The sequence below is a fragment of the Trichomonas vaginalis genome, chromosome III (genome assembly GCF_026262505.1).
Source record: "Trichomonas vaginalis G3 chromosome III, whole genome shotgun sequence".
NCBI classification, from domain to species: domain Eukaryota; phylum Parabasalia; order Trichomonadida; family Trichomonadidae; genus Trichomonas; species Trichomonas vaginalis.
The window spans coordinates 1135137-1154628 of record NC_067205.1 but is presented as its reverse complement, the minus strand read 5'-3'; the positions used below and the strand labels follow the sequence as shown (position 1 = coordinate 1154628).

Genomic DNA, 19492 nt, shown 5'->3' with positions numbered 1-19492 from the left:
GCACAGAGTGGAGGTTTAAGAGCGGCACTTTTAGCGAAAATGGCAGGCTATGGTGGAGCTGCAGACGGAACAGCTTATAACCCTCAAAGTCAAATGAATTTGAGTTCACTCAAAAATCAAATAACAGATGTCAAAAAGTCAAACATAGACATACAGAAACAAATAAGTGAAAACGAAAAGAAACTAGAATATGACAGACACACAAAGAAACTCAATGAGTTAAACGTAGAGAAAAAGAAGAAAGAAGAACAACTGAAAGAACTAAGTACAGAGGAATATGCGAAAAAAGTGTCAGAAAAAGCAGCAGAAGTAGCAAAAATGGAACAAAGATGTTATAAATTTGAAAAACCATACTACTCAATATAAAGTACTGAAAGATGAAGAGATAAAACAAAAAGCCCTGAAGACATATATGGATAGCGATGAGTATAAAAAAGAAGTTGAAGCAAATGTAAAGGCAGAAAAACTTTTACAGTTGCAAAACCAAACCGTACAGTATGAAAACTTAGCACAAGAAAGTAAAAATAACGACGCGGCTATGCAAAAGGCAATGAAAAGCGCAGAATATATAAAAGCTAACAATGACTGGTTAGATGCCCAAGCCAACGCTAAAGCAGCCCAACTCATAGGGTCAATAAGGACAAAAATACAAGCGGATGAAGACAGTTCAAATGAAGCTTTAACAAATGCTGACTTTAAGAACGCCTTCGAAGCTCTTCATAGTAAGGTGAAACAAGTGAACGACTTCTCATCTGGAAGGAAGCTGAAGTCTGAAGGTTTCGACAAAGAGTTAAAAGAAGTAGCACAAAATATGACGAAAATAACAGATGCAGCAACGAGACAGGCAGTTCAAAGTGCCTATGACGCCGTTAGAGCAACTGTTGTGGAAAGTCAAGAAAAAGAGTTACAACAGACCAAAACAGACCTAGTAAATGCTTTCTTAAGAACGAAAAGTCAGGTAGGACATTACGCTGCAGATGGAACATATGTGCCAGCTGGTGGAACTTATATACCACCAAACCCTCCAAGAGAAGCACCTGCACCAGGACTACCTAAACATTTACATCGTCACATGGACACAGACACAGGCATGCACCAAAACCAACACAACAACCAACAGTTCAAAACCTGCACAACAACAACAACAACACACCAACCAGTTCAAAAATCCAGCACAACCAACAGTTCAAAACCCTGCACAACAACAACCACAAACAGAGCAAGGACATAAAAGAAGTAGAGAACAAGGAAACCAAGAATTCTTAAAAATGCTTAAAGAAGAGTGTGGTTTCCCAGATACTGTTGACTTTAGTGACAGAATAAAGAAGCTATTGGAAAGTTCAAGGATGGAAATACTGACCCGAACCTATTTAGCTTTATGGCTCAGCACCAAAACGGATATAATCTCAAACCTGGAAAATACAAGCTCGCTAAGGGATATGATTTAATAGCATATCATCCAAATGACATGGATGAATTTACTCCGAGATATTTGATGTCAGAGCTAAATGACAATTCAACTTTCGTCATGAAAACGCGTAAAAAATAGAGACGGAACGAAAGAACAAAAGCTTATGAATGCGGATGACGTAGATAGGGAAATTGTTGAAAACGGTCTCGGAATATATGAAATGCCAGCAGATGAGGTACAAGAAACTCCACAGGAAGAATAGTTCAGATACAACCAGACATGGAAGAAATAGTTCAGCAACAACAGCTAGAAGAGCCTGAAGGAAACGAACACAAGTCACTCCTTTGGAAACTAACTTCACAGAACTAGATGAAGATTTGGAACAGCCGAAAAATCTTGACCCTCAACAAGAGTATGCGGAGAATATGGAATATTTCCAAGAGTCTAAAAAAAATTCGGCTGACATAGTAGAAGAATATCGAAAAATGTTTGCCGACATACAAAAGACTCCAACACCAGATGAAAATATTCAGCATAGAATGGAAGTACTGAAAGAAAATGTACACAAATACAACAACCCTTTTTACTTACGAGCATTTAACGTTCAATCTTCGGATGAACTCGGTGAAAATAAAAGGTTAAATTTCAAGAAAACATATAGAAATGAAACATTGTTTAAAGTTCATTCAGAACCTAACCAAGATGGAAACAAACCTACTTTTGTTTCTGCAGACGATGGAACTACAATGAGATGGGGTCATAAAGCTAATCCGGATAGGTGGTTCATAAACTTACAACCTCAATTCCAAGAAGTTGTAGACGCAATGGAAGTCAATGGTGAACGAGATATAGCTGGTATTTTAAGCGCGGCTTTAATGCCATTGAAAGATATGAAACATGCAGATATTTTGGACCAGTATGAAATGAACATGGCTGATGGAAATATAACACCTGACGTTCTAGAACATTTATCTCAAAGAACTACACAGAACCATAGAGATGGTATATTTGGTGAAGAGTTTAGAAAGAAAGTTAGGGAGGAGAAGGAAGAGAACCTATTGTACATGACCTTGCAAACGAAAGTTTACAAAATGTCATAAAAACTTACTTTGCAGACAATGAACCGAGAAGGGATGAATATTTAAGAAAACTCAAATGGACAGTACCAAATGAAATGTTAGTATTGAAAAACATGTTCCTTGACAAAATAAAACCAACTACAGAAATAAATGACGAAGACTGAAAGATTGGGTAAAAGCTTTCCCATTCACAAAAGATATTGTTGGTAACATGGAAAGAAAACCAGAATGGCTACAAAACATATATTTGGAAACGAGCTTATTCCATATGGACAAGCTCGTTTGAAGAGCTTGAACCGGAAACTCAGGAAAGAGTCATGCAAACAATACGCGAAGACTCAAATACAGACTATGACAAACTCTTTCTAGGATATAGGTTACCTGAGATGGGCGACCAGAGCCAAAAGGCAAAAAGGACATGGGAAATTTGCAACATACTAGATGAACATAATGCAAAGATGCAACAACTTCAAGCAGAGGGCAATGAAGGAAAAAGAAGAGTTAAAAACTCAGTCAGGAAGAAAGTAAAGCTTGGTCCACGTGGGTTCTATTATGACATATAAATCCAACTATTCTATATTTTTACTCATATGAAATGTACGCCGCTCAGAATATAACGCCAACAGTTTTGGATGCTATGAATGGAAATGTTTCCGAATGGTATAACGAATGCGACAATGCCATTAGAAGGTCAGAAATAGTTCCTGGAACTTACGAATATACAACTGCTGTTTCTTATGGAAACGTAGGTGAGTTTGGAGAAGGTTCTTCAACAACAGTAGATATTGCTTGCGACAGGTTTCATATAATTTCTATTGACAACTCTTTCTTATACGTGGAACAAGACATTGAAATAAAACCTTCTGCCAAGTTGTCTGACAAGAAAGGTTGCAATGGAATTTTCTATGTCGGATACCAATATGCTCCAGAAGTTTTCATGGGATATAAGATATATTCTAACTCTGACTTAGTTCAAACAGTAACATGGGCAAACTATGAATGGTTCGCTTTGAGAAACTCAGTACAACCACAAGCTAGAGAACAAACAGACCAGTATGCAACTATTGAGAAAATAAGAAGACTTGACCCTAACGTTCCAGGAGTTTATGTTAACCTTTCTGGACAAAATGCAGCAGCAGTAACCAAAGTAAAATTGAAACTTAGAGTTCCTTTGTCATCTTTCCTCATCTTCAGGTTTTTAAGATACTTGCCAAACTGGGCAGGAAAAATTTCTATCGAACTTACTCCAAGCAAAAATAACTTAGTCATTGCACCAACACAAGACCCATTCACTCTTACAGACGTAAAGGGAACAAATAAAACGTCATTCGCCGACTTTTGCAAAAACAAAGTTGACTTAGACTTTGGTTTCTCAAACCTCAACACTGAAGTAAACTATTATTTCAATGCTGCTGGAATGCTTGGGACCCAGTTAAGTTCACATGCGAAAAATTTGAATGCAAGAGAATAGAAAGCAGACTTGCAGTCTATATGTTGGACCCAGATATTTCAAATGCTTTAGCTGCCAAATATATTGCAGTTCCACTTATGTTCCCTATACACCAAATATCTGTCAAAGACTTTGCAGGTGAAGTTGGAAACCAAAGTGCTGACCCAGGTGCAAGAACAGATATTGCTTAACAACTGCAATGAAACATGCAGATACTATGTTTGTACTGTTCAGACGAACTATAAATGACTATTCTTGTTCTACAACCCTGGTATTAAATATCATATAAACATAGATGGCAAATATTATCCAAGAGAAGAATATTCTACAGTTGAGGATATGAGGTCATACAACTTGACATTAGATGCTATGAACTTTAACAACAACTTCACAACAACCATTAACCCTGAAATGCAAAGTTCTATTATGCCATATGTGAAAGTATGGATCATACAGGAGGTCAAAAAACTCAATATACAAATGGAGACCGTTCAAACTTTTGGCTTGGCATTCCATTTGCTGACTCAGAAGACTTTATGGGTGGTATTTCAACTGTTGGTACGTTCAAATACAATATACTGGTGACAGAGACGGTCCAGTGAATTAGAAAGCAAAGAAGTTTACAAAACCAATAGCACTTTTCACGGAAGATGCTCTTTTGAAGATTCGTTCGATGAAACCTGCTGGGCTCCTCAGATTGGATAACGACAGCTTCCATCGAGCAGATTTTGGCAGCAGGTCAGTAAGTTGTTCTTGAACTGACTTCTCTCCGTCAAATATTGACAGTACGCCAGTTTTGACATAATATTGTAGATAAACTTACCTTTAGAAATATCGTCAGTTTTTGAAGTTATATTTTTGTCGCTTCAAGAACTTTCACCATTTCAGTTATACCAACTTTCTTTGCTTTATGAAAATATTTTGGTTCAGCAAAGACTGCTATTCTATAACATTTTCCATTGTTTGTGTAAAGAACTATTCTGTCAATGTATTTGTATTGTTTGTGTGTGTAAACTTTGTTCTGCTTCAATTCGAAGAGATACTCGAATACGTCCATCTTTTTATTCTAAGTAAAATGTCATTTCCGAAAAATAGAAGCGTAAGTGTTTCAAAAGGTTTAATGGCGGTGGCAGATGTGAAGTTAAATTCACCAACTCAAACAAACAGTCAAAGTGTTGTTGTCAATGTCAAAGACAGAGATGTTGAAGTGGGGAAACCATACGAAGACGAAGATGGTATAACAATTGTTCCTGTAAAAGAACAACCAACATATCCTGAAGTTAGCAGAGACTTAAGTTCTGTTGCAGATATTCGAAACGACTACCAACAACTGAAAGACAAACTTAAAACTCAGGAGAAGATTTGTCAAGCTTTAGGTATAATGTTAAACTTGGTTGAACACAACCCTGTAAAAGTGAACTCATATGTCATTGCACCTCATGAATTTTGAAAGAACTATTGAAACTTTTGACAGAGGCAGACGATATAAACATCAAAGAAATAGAACCCGACATTGCTTGCTGTGGTGTTTCATATAATGTCATTGACAAGATATACGTTATGAAAGGAGGTGAAACGTTGAACTTAAAATATAGTTTCCCAGACGTTATAAAAATATTTGACGACCACAACATTTCATTAAAATTTATTTGCTAAGTAAATGGCAGAAGACACAATGGTTTATACTATTACGACTAAAAACCCTGAGTCATATAATTCTATAACAACAAACTTACAAAGTCCTCAAGGACGATATTGTAAACTAACCTTAAACACAATGACGACTAAAGCCTGTTTTGCTCTTTTGACACCAGAAGACTTTATTGTTGTGAATGGTAAAAAATACTCCTTTGAAGATACTTACTCAGATATACCACCAACAGGTTTTGTTGACTTATTTAATACTTTAAGACGGTGTAACATGTGCTGCAACTAGAGCAGGTTTCATTATGTTTGGATGTCCGACTGAGTTTACTATAAACAATATGAGCTATAATACAAAACTTATTTCTGGTTTTTACTACCAACAGTTTCCTATAACAGGAAAAGGTGTCATACAAGGAATGTCTATTCCATTGACTTTAAGCACACCTATTTTATATATTGTTTCAAACTTAGGTTCAAAGTGCTATTCGAATGTCGACAGAAACTACTATGACCAAAAGATACTTATGCGTATAAACAACACATTCTCTGCTGGTTTGCCTATTGTTCATTCGAATGCAGAATTTTCAAGCTTAGTAAACTCAAACACTTTAGCAAACATAAACTTAACCTTAGTTGACGCAAACTTTGTTCCTGTAAAACTTTTATGTCCTATGTATTTGTCAATGACGGCAGAAAGTTTCGAATTGGAAGATGCAACTGGTGAAAGTATTGTATTACAAGAACAACTTCAACAACAAATAGCTCAAGAACAACAAATGCAACAAATGGAACAACCAAAGTCAAGAATAAAAAATATTATTTTTTTTATTTTTATAAAAATGTACAGAATAGATGTTTCAGATTTTTATGACTTCCAAGCATTCAGAAATATGTGTCCATTTCGAGACTATAACAAAGCAGTCGAGAATTTGAAACGTTTAGTCATTTATGTTGACTCTGCCCCAGAATGTTATGTCATGAAAGAATGGGATGTTGTCTTTAACAAACCAGAGCACAATAGTGTCTGAACAAGAATGTAGACAGAAACTTAAGAAAAATAAAAGTTGTACAAGTTGGCATGAAGATGTTAGATGCTTGGGATACTCTTATTGTCAAAGTTAGAAAGATTTTTCAGTTCGTGGTATAAAGTTCTATACACCTTCTCCAAACTTCTATTCTATCTTCACTGGATATAAATATGAACAAGTAGAATGGAAAAGAAAATATTATAGAAGCTTGGTTAGACCATGTCAAAGAAATTATATCAATGGAAACGAAAAGAGTCTATGAGTATATCTTATGTTGGTTTGCAAACATCTTACAACATCCAAGTGCTAAAATGAAACTGCTCTCATTATAATTGGAAAACAAGGAACTGGTAAGAATACTTTCTTTACAGATATTTTTGTGCAAACTGTTAGAGGGCTATTCGAATCCGAATATGACAAACTTAGAAAACATCTGTGGCAAGTTTAACTCCTCAATCGAGAATATGAAACTTATAGTTTGCAATGAACTTCAAAGTATAGATACAACAAAAGTTTTGAACTCAGATGCTTTGAAGAGTCTTATAACAGACAAAGTTGGAGTTGTTGAAAGAAAGTATAAAGACCAAAGAGTTTGTGAAAATGTTGCAAACTTCATTATGGTTTCAAACAATACTGTTCCGATGAAGTTAGAAAGTTCTGACAGAAGATATGTAGTTGTCAGAACGTCAGATTCTCATATGCAAGATACAGAATATTTTGACGACTTAGCAGAAACTTTGACATCTGACTTTTACAACCACTTGTTCTCATATTTCATGACATTAGATATTTCTAAGTTCAATCCAAGACAAATTCCACATACCGAAGAGAGACAAACATTGTTAGAAGCAAACAAGAGTGTATATGAACTGTTCATAGATGAAACTGACTTTGTGTCATTAGATGAAAGGTCATTGTACGATTCGTATAAACAATATTGTCAAGAATATGGTTATATGGCAGCTTCTAAACGTACATTCTTGGCAAATGTCAAAAGTCTTTTAGATGTTCAGAATGGCGTATATACAAAGAAAAATTTTTCTGAGTAAATTTAAAAAAAAATCTTTTTTTATCCGATAGAAAAGATGGCAAAATTCATCTCAGTAAATAAGTACATGACAGAAGTCAAAGATAAGTTAGCTCCATTCGCATATTTGAATGTTTACTTCTACAATTTTGAAAAGTCTACATTTGACAAAATTTGGAACATTGCACCAGTTAAGTTTGCTATTGTGACTAAAAATGGTGCGAAATTTGAAGACTTAGACATAGAAGGTTTGTTAGCAGTCAAAGAAAATTTTGACAGAAGGTTCTCAAACCTTAAAGAAGGCAAAGCATACAAACTTGTTATACCTTATGAACCAAAGAAAGCAGACGACTATGAATATTATGAGTCTAAGATAGTTGAAGTTCAAGGTAAATTGGGTAAAAAGATTTTAGAGTCTAAGCCAGTGTTTGCTCCTAAAGAGGAAGAGAACATTGACATTGACCCAGAAATGTTCTAAAAATAAAATTTTATTTTTACATGTCAAATTTCTTTTTCTCTGGAACTGGTTCAGGTTCTTTTTTCTCTTCTTCTACTTTCTTTTCTTTCTTCTCTTCTACTTTTTCTCTTTCTTTTCTTTCTTCTTCTTCTTCTCTGGTGGAGTTATGTCAAATTTCTCCGAACCATATTTATGTAAAAGTTCTTTGTCCTTTAATAGCTCATCTATTCTGTTTTCTATTTCATCTTCAAGAACAGCGCATGTGTCTTCTTTGCATTCTAAGAAGTTTTGTTGGACTTCATTCATCTCTCCAAGAGGCGTCATCTCTGTCAACAAGTCTGTCATTGACAAATTTTAAGACTGCTCTGCTTAATGTTTTATGGTTCTTGTCATATTCCCAGAAACAGAACTTTAGAACAAATTCACCTTTCTTGTTTACACTATGTAAGATTTTATGGTCGACAGATGTTTTGCTGTCGAAAAGCTTGTCTCGAATATAGATAGCGAAATCGCTAGACATTTTCTAAAAGATAAAAATTTTAATTTTTCTAAAAATATGTTAGAAAAAAAGTTTGCTGACATTGACAAGAAATTTGAGAATGTTTTAAACAAGAACAAGAGGAAGTTAGAAAATGCTCAGATAAAGCCTATACATGACAAGTTCTTATTTGCTCAGAATGGTATAACAGGTCTAATTGCACCACCTGGGTCGGGTAAGACTTTCACTTATCTTAAAATGGCTGCACAACAACAAGAACTAGATGAGAAGAACCCATTCTATGAGTTAGTTGTCATTTGTAGTACTTCTGGTCAATTTGACCAAACCGTCAATTCGTTCAAAGATATTATAAAGAAGTCTAAGTTAGTATGTATAAAGGATACTGAGTTGTTAGATTGGATAAAGAAGTACCAAAGAAGAGTTTTGAAGTATAATGCTATAAATGAGTATGTCAATTCTAAGTTTAAAGACCCAAATGAGGAAATGCAGAGAATATTAGAGAAGAAACACTTCAGAAACAAACAGAAAGAGATAGAATACATTTCGAAGAAATTGCAATCTTACGATTGGAAGACTTACCCTCACAGATGTCTTCTTATCTTAGATGACTTTGCTTCTCATCCTTTGTTAAAGAACAGAGAACAAGATATGTGTCGAATTCTTAAGAAGCTCAGACACTTTAACATCTCAGTTGTCATTTGTGTACAGACAGCAAAGAGTTTAAGTAAGGATGTAAAGAGAATACTTACTGACATTGTACTTTTCCCCGGATTGTCCGAAGACGATTTCATGGAACTTATGAAAGAGTCCATGGCAGGTAAGTTTGACAGACATGAACTATGGGAGAAGTACAAAGTCATACAAGACCCTCATACTTCTTTCAGAATTCATATCTACGCGAACAAAGTTCAAATTGTAAAAAGTCAAGCTTGAAAAATAAAGAGTTCATTTACTCTACTTGTTTGAAGTTGTCAAAATACTCTGTTATTTTATAAGCGTTTTACATGGTAAACGTTATTTTTTAAAATTTGTGAAAACTCAACGGTTTGACACATGCCCTAAAAATTATTTTACTCAGAATTTTGTTGCTGAATTCAGCAAAAATAATGTTTAGGGTAGAAGGTTAGATCTAACCTCTTTTCTAACCTCTTTTCTACCCCAGTTATTTTATAAGCGTTTTACATGGTAAACGTTATGAATTCGTGAGACTCTAAACAGTTTCGTAGCTTCAATTTCTTCTTTTAGTACATCGAATGTTTTAACGATACCGAAGGTTTCTTTATATTTCTTCTTGACGTCAGATAGAAGGAAATCTTCTGCTGTTGGATAGTTTTTGTTCAGAAATGCTAACATGTTCATTTTATCTTCTGCTGGCTTTTCTGCTTCTTTCTTTAAGTCTGCAGAGTCGTTTCTCATACGTTCTATCTCTTTGACGGAGTAGTTATATTTCCTCATTGCTGCTTTACATTTAGAACATTGTGGGTTCATTTTTGCGTTATATTCTGAAACCTTACCTGCTAAAACAACTAAAGCGTCAATGGCTTTCTTTAAATCTGAAGCAGTTGGTTTTATCTGTTCATTCCATACCTTACCTCTTCTGTCTTTATCTCTTATCTGCCATACACATTTTGCAGCTAATGAAACAAAGTTGTCGTAGGTCTTAAACTCCCCGGATTTATATATGTCAGAGATGTTCTTATATACCATGTCGCAATCTTTGTCCATAACTTTATGGTTGCAATGAAAACCAAGGAATTCATAATTTACCTTACGTATGAACTTCTTTATTTCTACCGAGTCAGTTGCTTTGACTTCTATTTCGTCAAATTCAGGAATAGTTAGTTTTTGCTGTTGGATTTCAGGCAATTTGGGTAAATGGTCAATAATATCCTGCATGTCATAAAGATACTGTTCATTTGTTTCATCTTTCGCACTACAGTCTAAACTACCTGTTAACAGTTCCTGCTTTATCTTCTGGATTTCTGTTTCGAAAGTATATGAAGAAGGAATGAAGCTTTTCATCTCTACTAACATAGATGTTGGATTCATAACTAACGAGTTTGGTGCTGTAGTTGTTTGAATTGTTGTTGTGCCGATTGTTGAAATCATATCTTTTATACAAAATAAAAAAAATAAAAAAATAAAGTTAGTTTTATTTTTTATTTCGGGAAAATTCATGAAAATTCATGAGGTTAGAAAAGAGGTTAGAAAAGAGGTTAGATCTAACCTTCTACCCTAAACATTATTTTTGGTGTAAAATTCATGAAAATTCATGAGGTTAGAAAAGAGGGTAGAAGACAGGTTAGATCTAACCTTCTACCCTAAACATTATTTTTGCTGAATTCAGCAACAAAATTCAAATTGTAAAAAGTCAACCTTGAAAAATGTAAGTGTTTAGTCTTAGTAAGATGGTAGCTTCTTAAAGCAAATACCATTGCTGAGTTTTATGTACGTGAAGAGAAGTACAATGAATTCAATTACGAGTACAATTGCAATGACAACTAAGGCAACTATTTTTGTCTTTTGCCAGCAAGGGTACTTCTTCTCTTCCAATGGTTCGGGAGAACTATACTCACTCATGAGAAATGCCAAAACGGTTTAATAGAAAAAGTGTCATTTTTTCATGTCCGAAGACTCGAAGGTGCAACACTTCCAAAATACCGACGAACTCAGAAGAGCAGCATGGCAGTATGTTCTTGACAACTTCTTTGAGTTCTCCAGGAACACCTTGGAAAATGCTGAAGAACTCCGACACAGAGAATTTGGAGAAATTGCACTCCAATACTACCTTGACAAACAAAGGGTAAACAAAGGGTAAACAAAGGGTAAAATAAGACTAAAAACTTAACGTTTAAAAAGTGACATTTTTATGAGCTCCGAGTCACCGAGAAAACTTGGTCAGATGTTAGCAGCTTACTTCCCTGAGGAGGATGGAAGCGTTACATACGTAAGGTTCAAAAACAACGAACCTGGAATTGCGTACAAAATTCGCAATTACATGACCATGGAAGAGTACGAAAGGTTTCTACAAGAGAAACCAGCTCTAAACAACTCAGAAAAGAAAGAGTAAAAAGTTTAACTCGTAATTGTTTATTTTTTTACTTGTATGGGCAAGCTGCAAGAATGAAGTCGACTATCTCAGTCTTTGTTTTGACGAGCTGGACGGCTCTTGCGAGTACATCTGTTTTGCGGTCTCCAGCTGGTGTTTGACCTTCGTAATTGCGCATGTTCTTGAGAGCTCCAACTGTAAATGATTGTAGGATGAAGAGTCTCTCAGACTGCTTGAGGTAGTCTTCACGGTCACGAACCGAATCTGTGGTACGAGTCGAATCAGTCGATTTGAGGGAAGAGACTGAAAGCCTGTCGTCTTCCATAGGGGCAGTAGCATAATCTTTGCGTAAGCGGTTCAGACCTTCTTCGAAGTCTTGGTCTCTCTTCGATTGAGATTGAGATTGAGATTGCTGGAACAACCAAGGGTTGGGGAAGTAAGGCATAGGCTGAGGAGGAGGGTAGTTCGGGAAGCCTTGTGGTGGGTAGTAACCTTGAGGTGGAAATTGGTAGTAACCTTGAGGTGGAAATTGGTAGTAATTTGGTGGAGGGACTTGCTGAGGAGACTGTTGTGGCGCTGGGGCTGTCGGTTCTTCTGGTTTGGGAATCGGCTCGGTTGGTGGGACGTCGGACATTCGTTTGTGTCCTGTCGGAAGGAAGAACTTTTTCTGTCGGAAGGAAGAACTTTTTCTGTCGGACATTCGTTTGTGTCCTGTCGGAAGGAAGAACTTTTTCTGTCGGAAGGAAGAACTTTTTCTGTCGGAAGGAAAAACTTTTTCTGAAGTTCGACGAAAAAGTTCTCAATTTTCGAAAATTTGAATGGTTTACGGACGGACAACTGGAAGAGTTCTTCCTGTCGTCGGGGAAAATTTTTCCCTTTGTCCGGAAAATATTTTCCAGTTGTCCGGAAAATATTTTCCTGTCGGATGGAAGAACTTGGAATGCAAGAAGGATTTGACGAGGCAATTTACCTAATTGAAATTAACAACTGCGTAAAAGACTACTTGCGCAAGGTCATGAAGCCCAAGGTCAAGTACACCACTATTTCTGGAAGGGCTACACTTCAGCTCGAGACTTCGACTGGAATTCCAATTCAAATACCAGACGGGACAGCCTACGATGGCATAAAGGACGCCAAAAGAGAAGCTCTTGTTAAGTTCTTTGCAAAGCGCCCATGGATAAAAATACCAAACAAGGAGAACCCCCTACCCCATATGAAATTGGCAATTCAGTCTCTCCTTCACTTCTCGGGTCAGCCGTTCTACATAACCTGTGAAGGCGACATCCAACCAGTTCAGTTCAAACCTTAACGTTTAGAGTAAAAACATTTTTTTCATTTTTTGAATGAAGCAAGTTAAATTCGTCCCACACCAATCTCAATGGACCGATGAAGAGTTTCAAGCTATGGTTGAAGGTGTTGAGAACGACATAGACGGCGAACTTGAAGGAGCTCAAATCACAATTGCAACCAAAATTGCACAAGTCAAAGAAGAGATAGCTCCTCTTAAGGCAACCAAAGCTACTCTTGACCTCATGGATACTTACCGTTTAGAAGTAAAGAGTGGAATAAGACAATTAAAATTAAAACTTCTAAACTACGAAGCTATACTCCAAAAGTTAGCAGAAATGAGAAGACTTTACCAGAGCTACTTACATGTAAGGGACTTACCTTCAAGCAGTCCGACCAAAGATGAATTTTCTGACATTGTCCCAATTTTGTCCGAAAGTCAGCTCAGATGTTTTGAACTGCTCCCAACATATCCAGAATATGAAAATTTGCCTGAACTCTTTCGGTTCCTCAAAAAACGTTTTTTGGTTCTCATGTTCCAAACTTTTATCGGAAGAGACAACAAACGTTCAGAAGAAGAACAAGATATTATTTTAAACTTGTTGTATGACATAACTGTCATAACAAGCTTTTTGAAGTAAAACCGCCATTCTCAAACCACTTCATTTTTTCGATGTCCGAACAAGCACCGAAGCCGAACACAATAGCAGATGTCCTTTCAAGGTTGTCAGACAAGCGCCCAGTTCAAATTCAAATTGCCCAATTGAAAGCTCATCTGACAAACACCATTAAGACTCTCCAAAGTAGTCTTATGACAGAGATGACCAATCTCAAAGCCGATGTCCTCATGAACCAAGCTTCCAATGAGAAATGCCTGAACGATTTCGCGGAAACCTTGCGCAATTACGAGAGAGAGAACCGAGACCTTGCCAGACTCATCTACCGTTTCTTCGAAGAGATAGACGCCATCTGGAAGGTACTCGGAAAGGACAGAACATGCAACACCGTACTTCGTGAGTACCAAATTGAAGAAGGAATTGTCGAGGAAGAAGAGGAAGAAGAGGAAGAAGAGGAAGAAGAAGAAGAGAAACACGAAGAAAAGGAAGTTTGGGCAACCCTTGTTGCCAATGACGCTTACGAAATTTCCCAACCCTACCCATACCAAATCCGCAACAAGGAGACAGGCAAGGTTCTTACCCCAGTCCTCAACAACTTGGGACACTTGAACCTTAACCTTCGGAATCGCGGTTCAATTTCCATGGGCAAGCTTGTCGCAATTCAATGGGTTCCAAATCCAGACAAGAAGACGAGGGTCAGACACATTGACGGTGACAAGCTCAACAACCGTAAGGAGAACCTCGAGTGGTTCTAAGAGTAAAAAAAATTTATTTTAGGGGGAAACCCCGAGTAAATTTAGGTGTTTATTTGGATAAGTATGTTAAATTAAGGTCAATTTGCAAAATTAGTTCCAGACCTTTGAATTGGACTCTTTCGTTATCCCAGTTGCGTAGGAGGTCGTCCCAGAGGAGTTGGTAGAATTGCCAATCCAAGGACGATTTGTCCTCCCAGGCATTGAGGATGTACTGCTCGTAGAGTTTCATGACCTCTGCCTTGCACCAGACACCCTCTCCCTTGGAACGTAAGGCTTCTTCGAAGTGCTCGAATGCGATTGGCTGCGTGACCATCCGAAATGACACTTTTTGTCCGTTTGGTCAATGTTCGTGTCTCGTGCCATAGTCGACGAAAATACAGACAAACAGGTTATATATGAGTTTGAGACCAAGAATGGTGTAACTCGACCTGTCCGATTCAAAGACTCCGAGGGCGACCATGAAATTAAACGGAAATTAGCTAGGAAGGAATATAAAATGGACTGGTTGCCACCACCTCCACCTCCACCACCTTTACCTGTTCCTCAAGTAAATAAGCCTTTCCCGTTCCCAAGAATTCCACATTTTAATTCAAATTCGAATAAAAATTTTTTACTTCATGCAATGTTTTATTTCTGTGCCGTCTTCAAGTATGCCCCAGTACTTACGCTTTGGAGAGGACATGAACTTCGGTGAAAATTTTGTCCAATTTGAATTGACCCATCTTCTCACCGACTAAACCCATTTCAATGAGTTTGTTACCCTTCTTCGTTCGTCATGAGTGCGTCAATGTTCTCATAGTAAACCACAACTTTCGATTTGACTTCGGAGAAGAATTTGTTGTAGTTGTCAAGGACTGCCTTTGCGAACTGAGGGTAAGACCAATGTTCGACAATAGGTTTAATGTGGTTACTAAGCCACTTTGACCTTGAGTGAATTCGTACTTCAAAACAAAAGGAGAAAACCTTAACAAAGTTGTCGACCTTCTCATAATGTTTACTCTTCATCTCTTGAGGTTTCTTAATGGAATATCCCCATGTCGAATTCATAAGCAATTTGAGTGTCATTGCAGTTTGGGTTTGAAGCTTTCCTAATATCATACAGTTGTTGTATGACTTTTCCACTGTATAGTTCCTTCCCGGGAACTCACCATCTTCGTTTGGAATTCCAGTCGGATAATTATTGGACAAACCTCATGTATGCAGCGTTAAGGTCGACATAGTATATCTTTTTCATCTGAGTCGAACTTGTCGCAACCAATTGGTCCAGTTTGTGGAAATTCAAGTGAGTCTCTTATCTTCTGAGAAACTTCTCCTGTTATCTCATAAACATCGTCGAAGCAACCTGTTTCATATAAAACCTTCTGACCTAACTCAGAAGCTCTCCAATACAATTTGACGTCATTGGATGTCTCAATGGAAGTTTGTTTATAGCATCTTGAAGTTCTTGCAACCTCATTGGAAGTTCTTCTGGTTCAGGTTGGTATCCGAACAATCCAACTCCTTTTGGAATTGTGTACTTCTTTTGTACTAGAACTTTGTCTGGGAACAACTTTTGGTCTTGCTACAGTGAAAAGTTTGTTTCGTCTTTTGGTACAAAAGTTTCTGTCAGCTTGTCATCTGGAATTGGTTCCAACAAACCTTTCTCGAAAAGAATGTTTACAGCTCTGACAATGTTGCACTTGCCTTTTCCGAACAATGGGTTTGAAAGACTTTCGTTCAACATGAAGTGGTTGTGGACAATTGCAATCTTCAACCATGGTAAATTGAACTCAACAACATAGTCGTCATGTGAAGAACCTTTAGCTGTAGGTATGTTGACTCGGATATTGACATTTGCCAACGGTGCAATTTTTGCCAATTGACCTCTGAGAATGTACCTTGTCTTCACACATGACTCAAGATACTTCATCTTCTCATCTGTAACAAGACCAGAGTTCCTGAGACATGTAAGAATACAAGGTTCATTGACAATTGTTTCAATTGAATTGTAAATTCCATACCTTGTCAAGTCAATGTCAGACTTATTTATGAACGGGAAGTATCCAGCATGTTGTCTGACTGCTTGAGGGTTAGGTTGGTACCATTCGAACTTGACACTTGCAATTCCTTCATTGCATTCAAAATGTCTGAGTCGGAGTCAACCATTTGTTCTCTCTTTGTAGTCTTGAAAGCGTCAAGAAGCATTGCAGCTGTTGTGACATTGCCATGTGCATAGTAAATGTGACCATCCAAATCTGTTATGGTCAATCTGAGATTGTATCCTTTCTTATTTCCATCTTGTATGGCAGCAAGTACACCCATGAAGCCTTCTTTGTTCTTTCCTTCTTCAAAATTTACTGTAAAGGTTCGACCAGATGTAATTTTACTTCTAACCTCACGATACTTTTCATATGCATATCTTGTTCTTTCCATGGGAGCATGTGCGTCTTCACCTTTTCCTTTTTTCCTCCTCAAAGGATGCAATTGTTCGTCATGTTTCCAGTAGAATCTGGCAAAGCCGTCGTGTCCTTCAACCTGTGGCTCAGTAACATCGAAAGGCATGTCCATAAGACGTTCTTCTTCTAACCTCTCTAACCTGTTTGGATAATTTGTGCGTGCTGTTTCCAAGTCCATTTCATAGGTCAGACCAGCCAGTTTGTCATAGACTTTTATGGGTCTTCCCTTCCTATATTTAAACTTCTTTGAAACTTTCCAACCATATCTTTCTAACTCTGCTTTTATTCTAGCAGACCTTCTATCCATTCTATACGGGGGCATTTTTTATAAAAATAAAAAAATGTTTTTTCTTTACTTTACATAACCGCCTGCTGCCATAAGTCTTTGACGCCAACCCATACCAGCTAATGAAGGTTGACTTGGTTTAGTTTGGAAACTAAACTTTGGTTTTGGTTTATCTTCAGTTTTTGGTTTTTCTTCTTCTATCGGTTTTTCGTCACTTTTCGGTTCCTCTGACTTTACCTCACCTGCAGGAACAGTTGTGTCGTCAACATCTTCATAAATATCATATGCCATTTGTTTTTGTTTTCCTTTCAACTTTTTGTGTTTGTTGTAAAATTTAGAATATTTCGACTCTAAGTCAATGAGATGTTCTATAATGAACTGTTGGTCAGTGAAGTAAACTTTTCCATCTGTTGTCTCGAAAGCTCCTTCAGACTTCAATATTTTATTTGTGAGAGTTTGTTTCTTTTTTGAGATACTAGCCGTTCCATTTCTATGAAAAGTGACTTTGTAGTTAGGGTTTGCATTTCCAGACCTGGCACCTTCTATTATTGAATTTTTCTCTTCATCTGTAAGTTCTTTGACAGGTTTTGACAATGGTTCTGAACTTTTTGTTTGTGGTGTCAAATCTACCGTTTCAACTTCTTCGGTCATTTTCATCTCAGTAAAAAATTTAGTTTGGTTTGTTTTCAACTGGTTGTTTAGGTTTTTTAAGTCGGTCTAAAACTTCCTGAGGTATAGGGAGGACTTGACAAACACGTGGTTGTGTAACTGCTGGAAGTCGACAAATCCATCTTGAACCCATTTGTCTCAATGCTGTATTGTTCATTTCATCTCAGTAAAAAATTTTACATTCCCCACGTTTGAGGCGGTTGAGGTTGGTTATTGTTTACCCATTGTTGTGCATGGTTATATCCTCTGTTAAAGAATCTTTCACCTTGGTCCATATAGTGTCCTGCTTGGTTATAGTAGTCATTTGCTTTGTTATAATAGTTTCCTGCTTGTCTTCCTACATTGTCCATCCATCCTTGAACTTTTCCTCTTGTTTCAGGATTTGGAATAAGATTTGCTGCATCTCGTGCTACCTCCCAACCTTTCTGTACAGTTTGTATAATAGGTTGTGCTTTCTCTTTAAGTATACCTAATGTACTCAAAATCTTCCTTCCAACTCCAAATGCACCTCTGGCTATTGTTCCCACTGCGGGTAAAAATCTAGATGCGACTCCTGCTAATGCACCAAATAAACCCATTTCTTATGGGTTAAAAATGACGAATTCAAACAAGGACCCGTATGTTTCTAAAGCAACAAAGAAAGCACTCATGGTAAAAATCTTTAGTTCAACACCAAATGCTTGGTTTATGGATATCTTGGAAAACATTCCAAGGTATAGAGAAGATGGACCACCATACTGGCTAATATTTGTCGGTCAAAACACAAGATACTGTGAAGCCATACCATTATGGTCCAAAAATATTTTAGATGTGAATACTGCTTTGACAATATTCGTTGACAAATACCATCCAACAAAACTGACATCTGACTGTGAAAGTTCTTTCAAATCAGATGATGTAAAAAACTATCTGCGTTCAAAAAATGTAAACCAATATTTCATTGTCGACCAAAACCATTCTGCTCTTGGTGTCATTGACAGTTGTATAAAAATCTTAAGAGACTTAAATCAACCACAAGGTGGTGAGGTAGATGAAATGTCATATGACGACAAGTATAGACACTTCTCCATGGCAAAGATGAGACAAGTTTTAAATATTTACAATAGCCGTAAACAAAAAGGTTTGGGAAACCATTCCCCCGAAGAAATGAAAAACAACCCTGACTTAGAGAAAGACTATATATTTAATAGTTTAGTCAAAAGAGACAAACAAGAAAGAATGCCAGGCTTCAAACTTAAGAAAGGTGACAAAGTAAAAATAGAAATACCTAAACGCGACCCATATGAAAATACTATTGACTATGACAACAATGGGAACCCGACAGGTACTCGCATTCGTGTTCGTAAAAATAGAAGAAAGTATACAAGAGAATATTATGAAGTTTTAGGCAAACATGGCAAAATGTACACACTGCAAGCAGAAGATAAAACTACTATTGTCAGACCTCGTTTCAAACTTGTCAAAGTTCAAGGTGGTATACTTTCAAAAACAGTTCCTAACAAATATAAGACAACTCCTGACGAATATGCTAAAGAAGTTGAAAATGACGACTAAGCAATTCTATACCATGCGTAAACTGTCATGTAAGGTGGCATGTAGTCTTTACTTTGTCCCGTTGTTTGCGTATATCCTGAAACGCGATGTGTATGGTTTCCTCCTCCCTCAGTGTTACTCCAGTAACAATCTATAGCAAACTTAACGTTGTCTTTAACATCATATCCTTTACCTTTTATCATTGCTGACCAATCCCAATATCTATGCTTATGCCAACCTGCTTGAGATGTAGTTAAATCTAT

The 19492-nt window shown here is 36.9% G+C and overlaps 14 protein-coding genes and 5 pseudogenes across 19 annotated transcripts, besides 1 other annotated feature; 10 read left to right on the top strand and 9 right to left on the bottom strand.

Annotated features, from left to right (window-relative positions):
• The first annotated feature begins 538 nt into the window (after window positions 1-538).
• TVAGG3_0618640 lies at window positions 539-1971 on the top strand (annotated as a pseudogene). Its single transcript has one exon. A coding segment is annotated over exon 1 (1433 nt).
• A 186-nt stretch (window positions 1972-2157) lies between these two features.
• TVAGG3_0618630 lies at window positions 2158-3053 on the top strand (annotated as a pseudogene). The gene has a single exon. A coding segment is annotated over exon 1 (896 nt).
• Window positions 3054-3139: 86 nt separating this feature from the next.
• Window positions 3140-19492: part of a mobile genetic element that runs on past the window's edge.
• TVAGG3_0618620 (Poxvirus D5 protein-like family) lies at window positions 7080-7660 on the top strand (the record flags this gene model as incomplete). The annotated part of the gene is made up of 1 exon (XM_051240281.1): window positions 7080-7660. A coding segment is annotated over one exon (581 nt), but the record flags the coding sequence as incomplete, so codon positions are not given.
• TVAGG3_0618610 (protein of unknown function, DUF4108 family) lies at window positions 7728-8120 on the top strand (the record flags this gene model as incomplete). The annotated part of the gene is made up of 1 exon (XM_051240280.1): window positions 7728-8120. A coding segment is annotated over one exon (393 nt), but the record flags the coding sequence as incomplete, so codon positions are not given.
• TVAGG3_0618600 lies at window positions 8137-8252 on the bottom strand (annotated as a pseudogene). The gene has a single exon. A coding segment is annotated over exon 1 (116 nt).
• Window positions 8836-9531, top strand: TVAGG3_0618590 (protein of unknown function, DUF4106 family; the record flags this gene model as incomplete). The annotated part of the gene is made up of 1 exon (XM_051240279.1): window positions 8836-9531. The coding sequence occupies one exon, from the start codon at window positions 8836-8838 to the stop codon at window positions 9529-9531; it is 696 nt and encodes a 231-aa protein (XP_051086866.1).
• Window positions 9766-10707, bottom strand: TVAGG3_0618580 (organellar and viral DNA polymerase type B; the record flags this gene model as incomplete). The annotated part of the gene is made up of 1 exon (XM_001297313.1): window positions 9766-10707. The coding sequence occupies one exon, from the start codon at window positions 10705-10707 to the stop codon at window positions 9766-9768; it is 942 nt and encodes a 313-aa protein (XP_001297314.1).
• On the top strand, window positions 11468-11668 carry TVAGG3_0618570 (uncharacterized protein; the record flags this gene model as incomplete). Its single annotated transcript, XM_051240278.1, has 1 exon — window positions 11468-11668. The coding sequence occupies one exon, from the start codon at window positions 11468-11470 to the stop codon at window positions 11666-11668; it is 201 nt and encodes a 66-aa protein (XP_051086865.1).
• On the bottom strand, window positions 11697-12347 carry TVAGG3_0618560 (uncharacterized protein; the record flags this gene model as incomplete). Its single annotated transcript, XM_001297312.1, has 1 exon — window positions 11697-12347. One exon carries the CDS (start codon window positions 12345-12347, stop codon window positions 11697-11699), a length of 651 nt encoding a protein of 216 aa, XP_001297313.1.
• On the top strand, window positions 12573-12956 carry TVAGG3_0618550 (uncharacterized protein; the record flags this gene model as incomplete). Its single annotated transcript, XM_051240277.1, has 1 exon — window positions 12573-12956. The coding sequence occupies one exon, from the start codon at window positions 12573-12575 to the stop codon at window positions 12954-12956; it is 384 nt and encodes a 127-aa protein (XP_051086864.1).
• Window positions 13608-14306, top strand: TVAGG3_0618540 (cytochrome B-C1 complex subunit 6, mitochondrial family; the record flags this gene model as incomplete). Its single annotated transcript, XM_051240276.1, has 1 exon — window positions 13608-14306. One exon carries the CDS (start codon window positions 13608-13610, stop codon window positions 14304-14306), a length of 699 nt encoding a protein of 232 aa, XP_051086863.1.
• TVAGG3_0618530 (uncharacterized protein) lies at window positions 14356-14619 on the bottom strand (the record flags this gene model as incomplete). Its single annotated transcript, XM_051240275.1, has 1 exon — window positions 14356-14619. One exon carries the CDS (start codon window positions 14617-14619, stop codon window positions 14356-14358), a length of 264 nt encoding a protein of 87 aa, XP_051086862.1.
• On the top strand, window positions 14650-14894 carry TVAGG3_0618520 (uncharacterized protein; the record flags this gene model as incomplete). Its single annotated transcript, XM_051240274.1, has 1 exon — window positions 14650-14894. A coding segment is annotated over one exon (245 nt), but the record flags the coding sequence as incomplete, so codon positions are not given.
• On the bottom strand, window positions 15063-15697 carry TVAGG3_0618510 (annotated as a pseudogene). The gene has a single exon. A coding segment is annotated over exon 1 (635 nt).
• On the bottom strand, window positions 15868-17063 carry TVAGG3_0618500 (annotated as a pseudogene). Its single transcript has one exon. A coding segment is annotated over exon 1 (1196 nt).
• On the bottom strand, window positions 17094-17678 carry TVAGG3_0618490 (phage tail repeat-like family; the record flags this gene model as incomplete). Its single annotated transcript, XM_051240273.1, has 1 exon — window positions 17094-17678. One exon carries the CDS (start codon window positions 17676-17678, stop codon window positions 17094-17096), a length of 585 nt encoding a protein of 194 aa, XP_051086860.1.
• Window positions 17698-17853, bottom strand: TVAGG3_0618480 (uncharacterized protein; the record flags this gene model as incomplete). Its single annotated transcript, XM_051240272.1, has 1 exon — window positions 17698-17853. One exon carries the CDS (start codon window positions 17851-17853, stop codon window positions 17698-17700), a length of 156 nt encoding a protein of 51 aa, XP_051086859.1.
• TVAGG3_0618470 (uncharacterized protein) lies at window positions 17873-18274 on the bottom strand (the record flags this gene model as incomplete). The annotated part of the gene is made up of 1 exon (XM_051240271.1): window positions 17873-18274. One exon carries the CDS (start codon window positions 18272-18274, stop codon window positions 17873-17875), a length of 402 nt encoding a protein of 133 aa, XP_051086858.1.
• Window positions 18345-19250, top strand: TVAGG3_0618460 (uncharacterized protein; the record flags this gene model as incomplete). The annotated part of the gene is made up of 1 exon (XM_051240270.1): window positions 18345-19250. One exon carries the CDS (start codon window positions 18345-18347, stop codon window positions 19248-19250), a length of 906 nt encoding a protein of 301 aa, XP_051086857.1.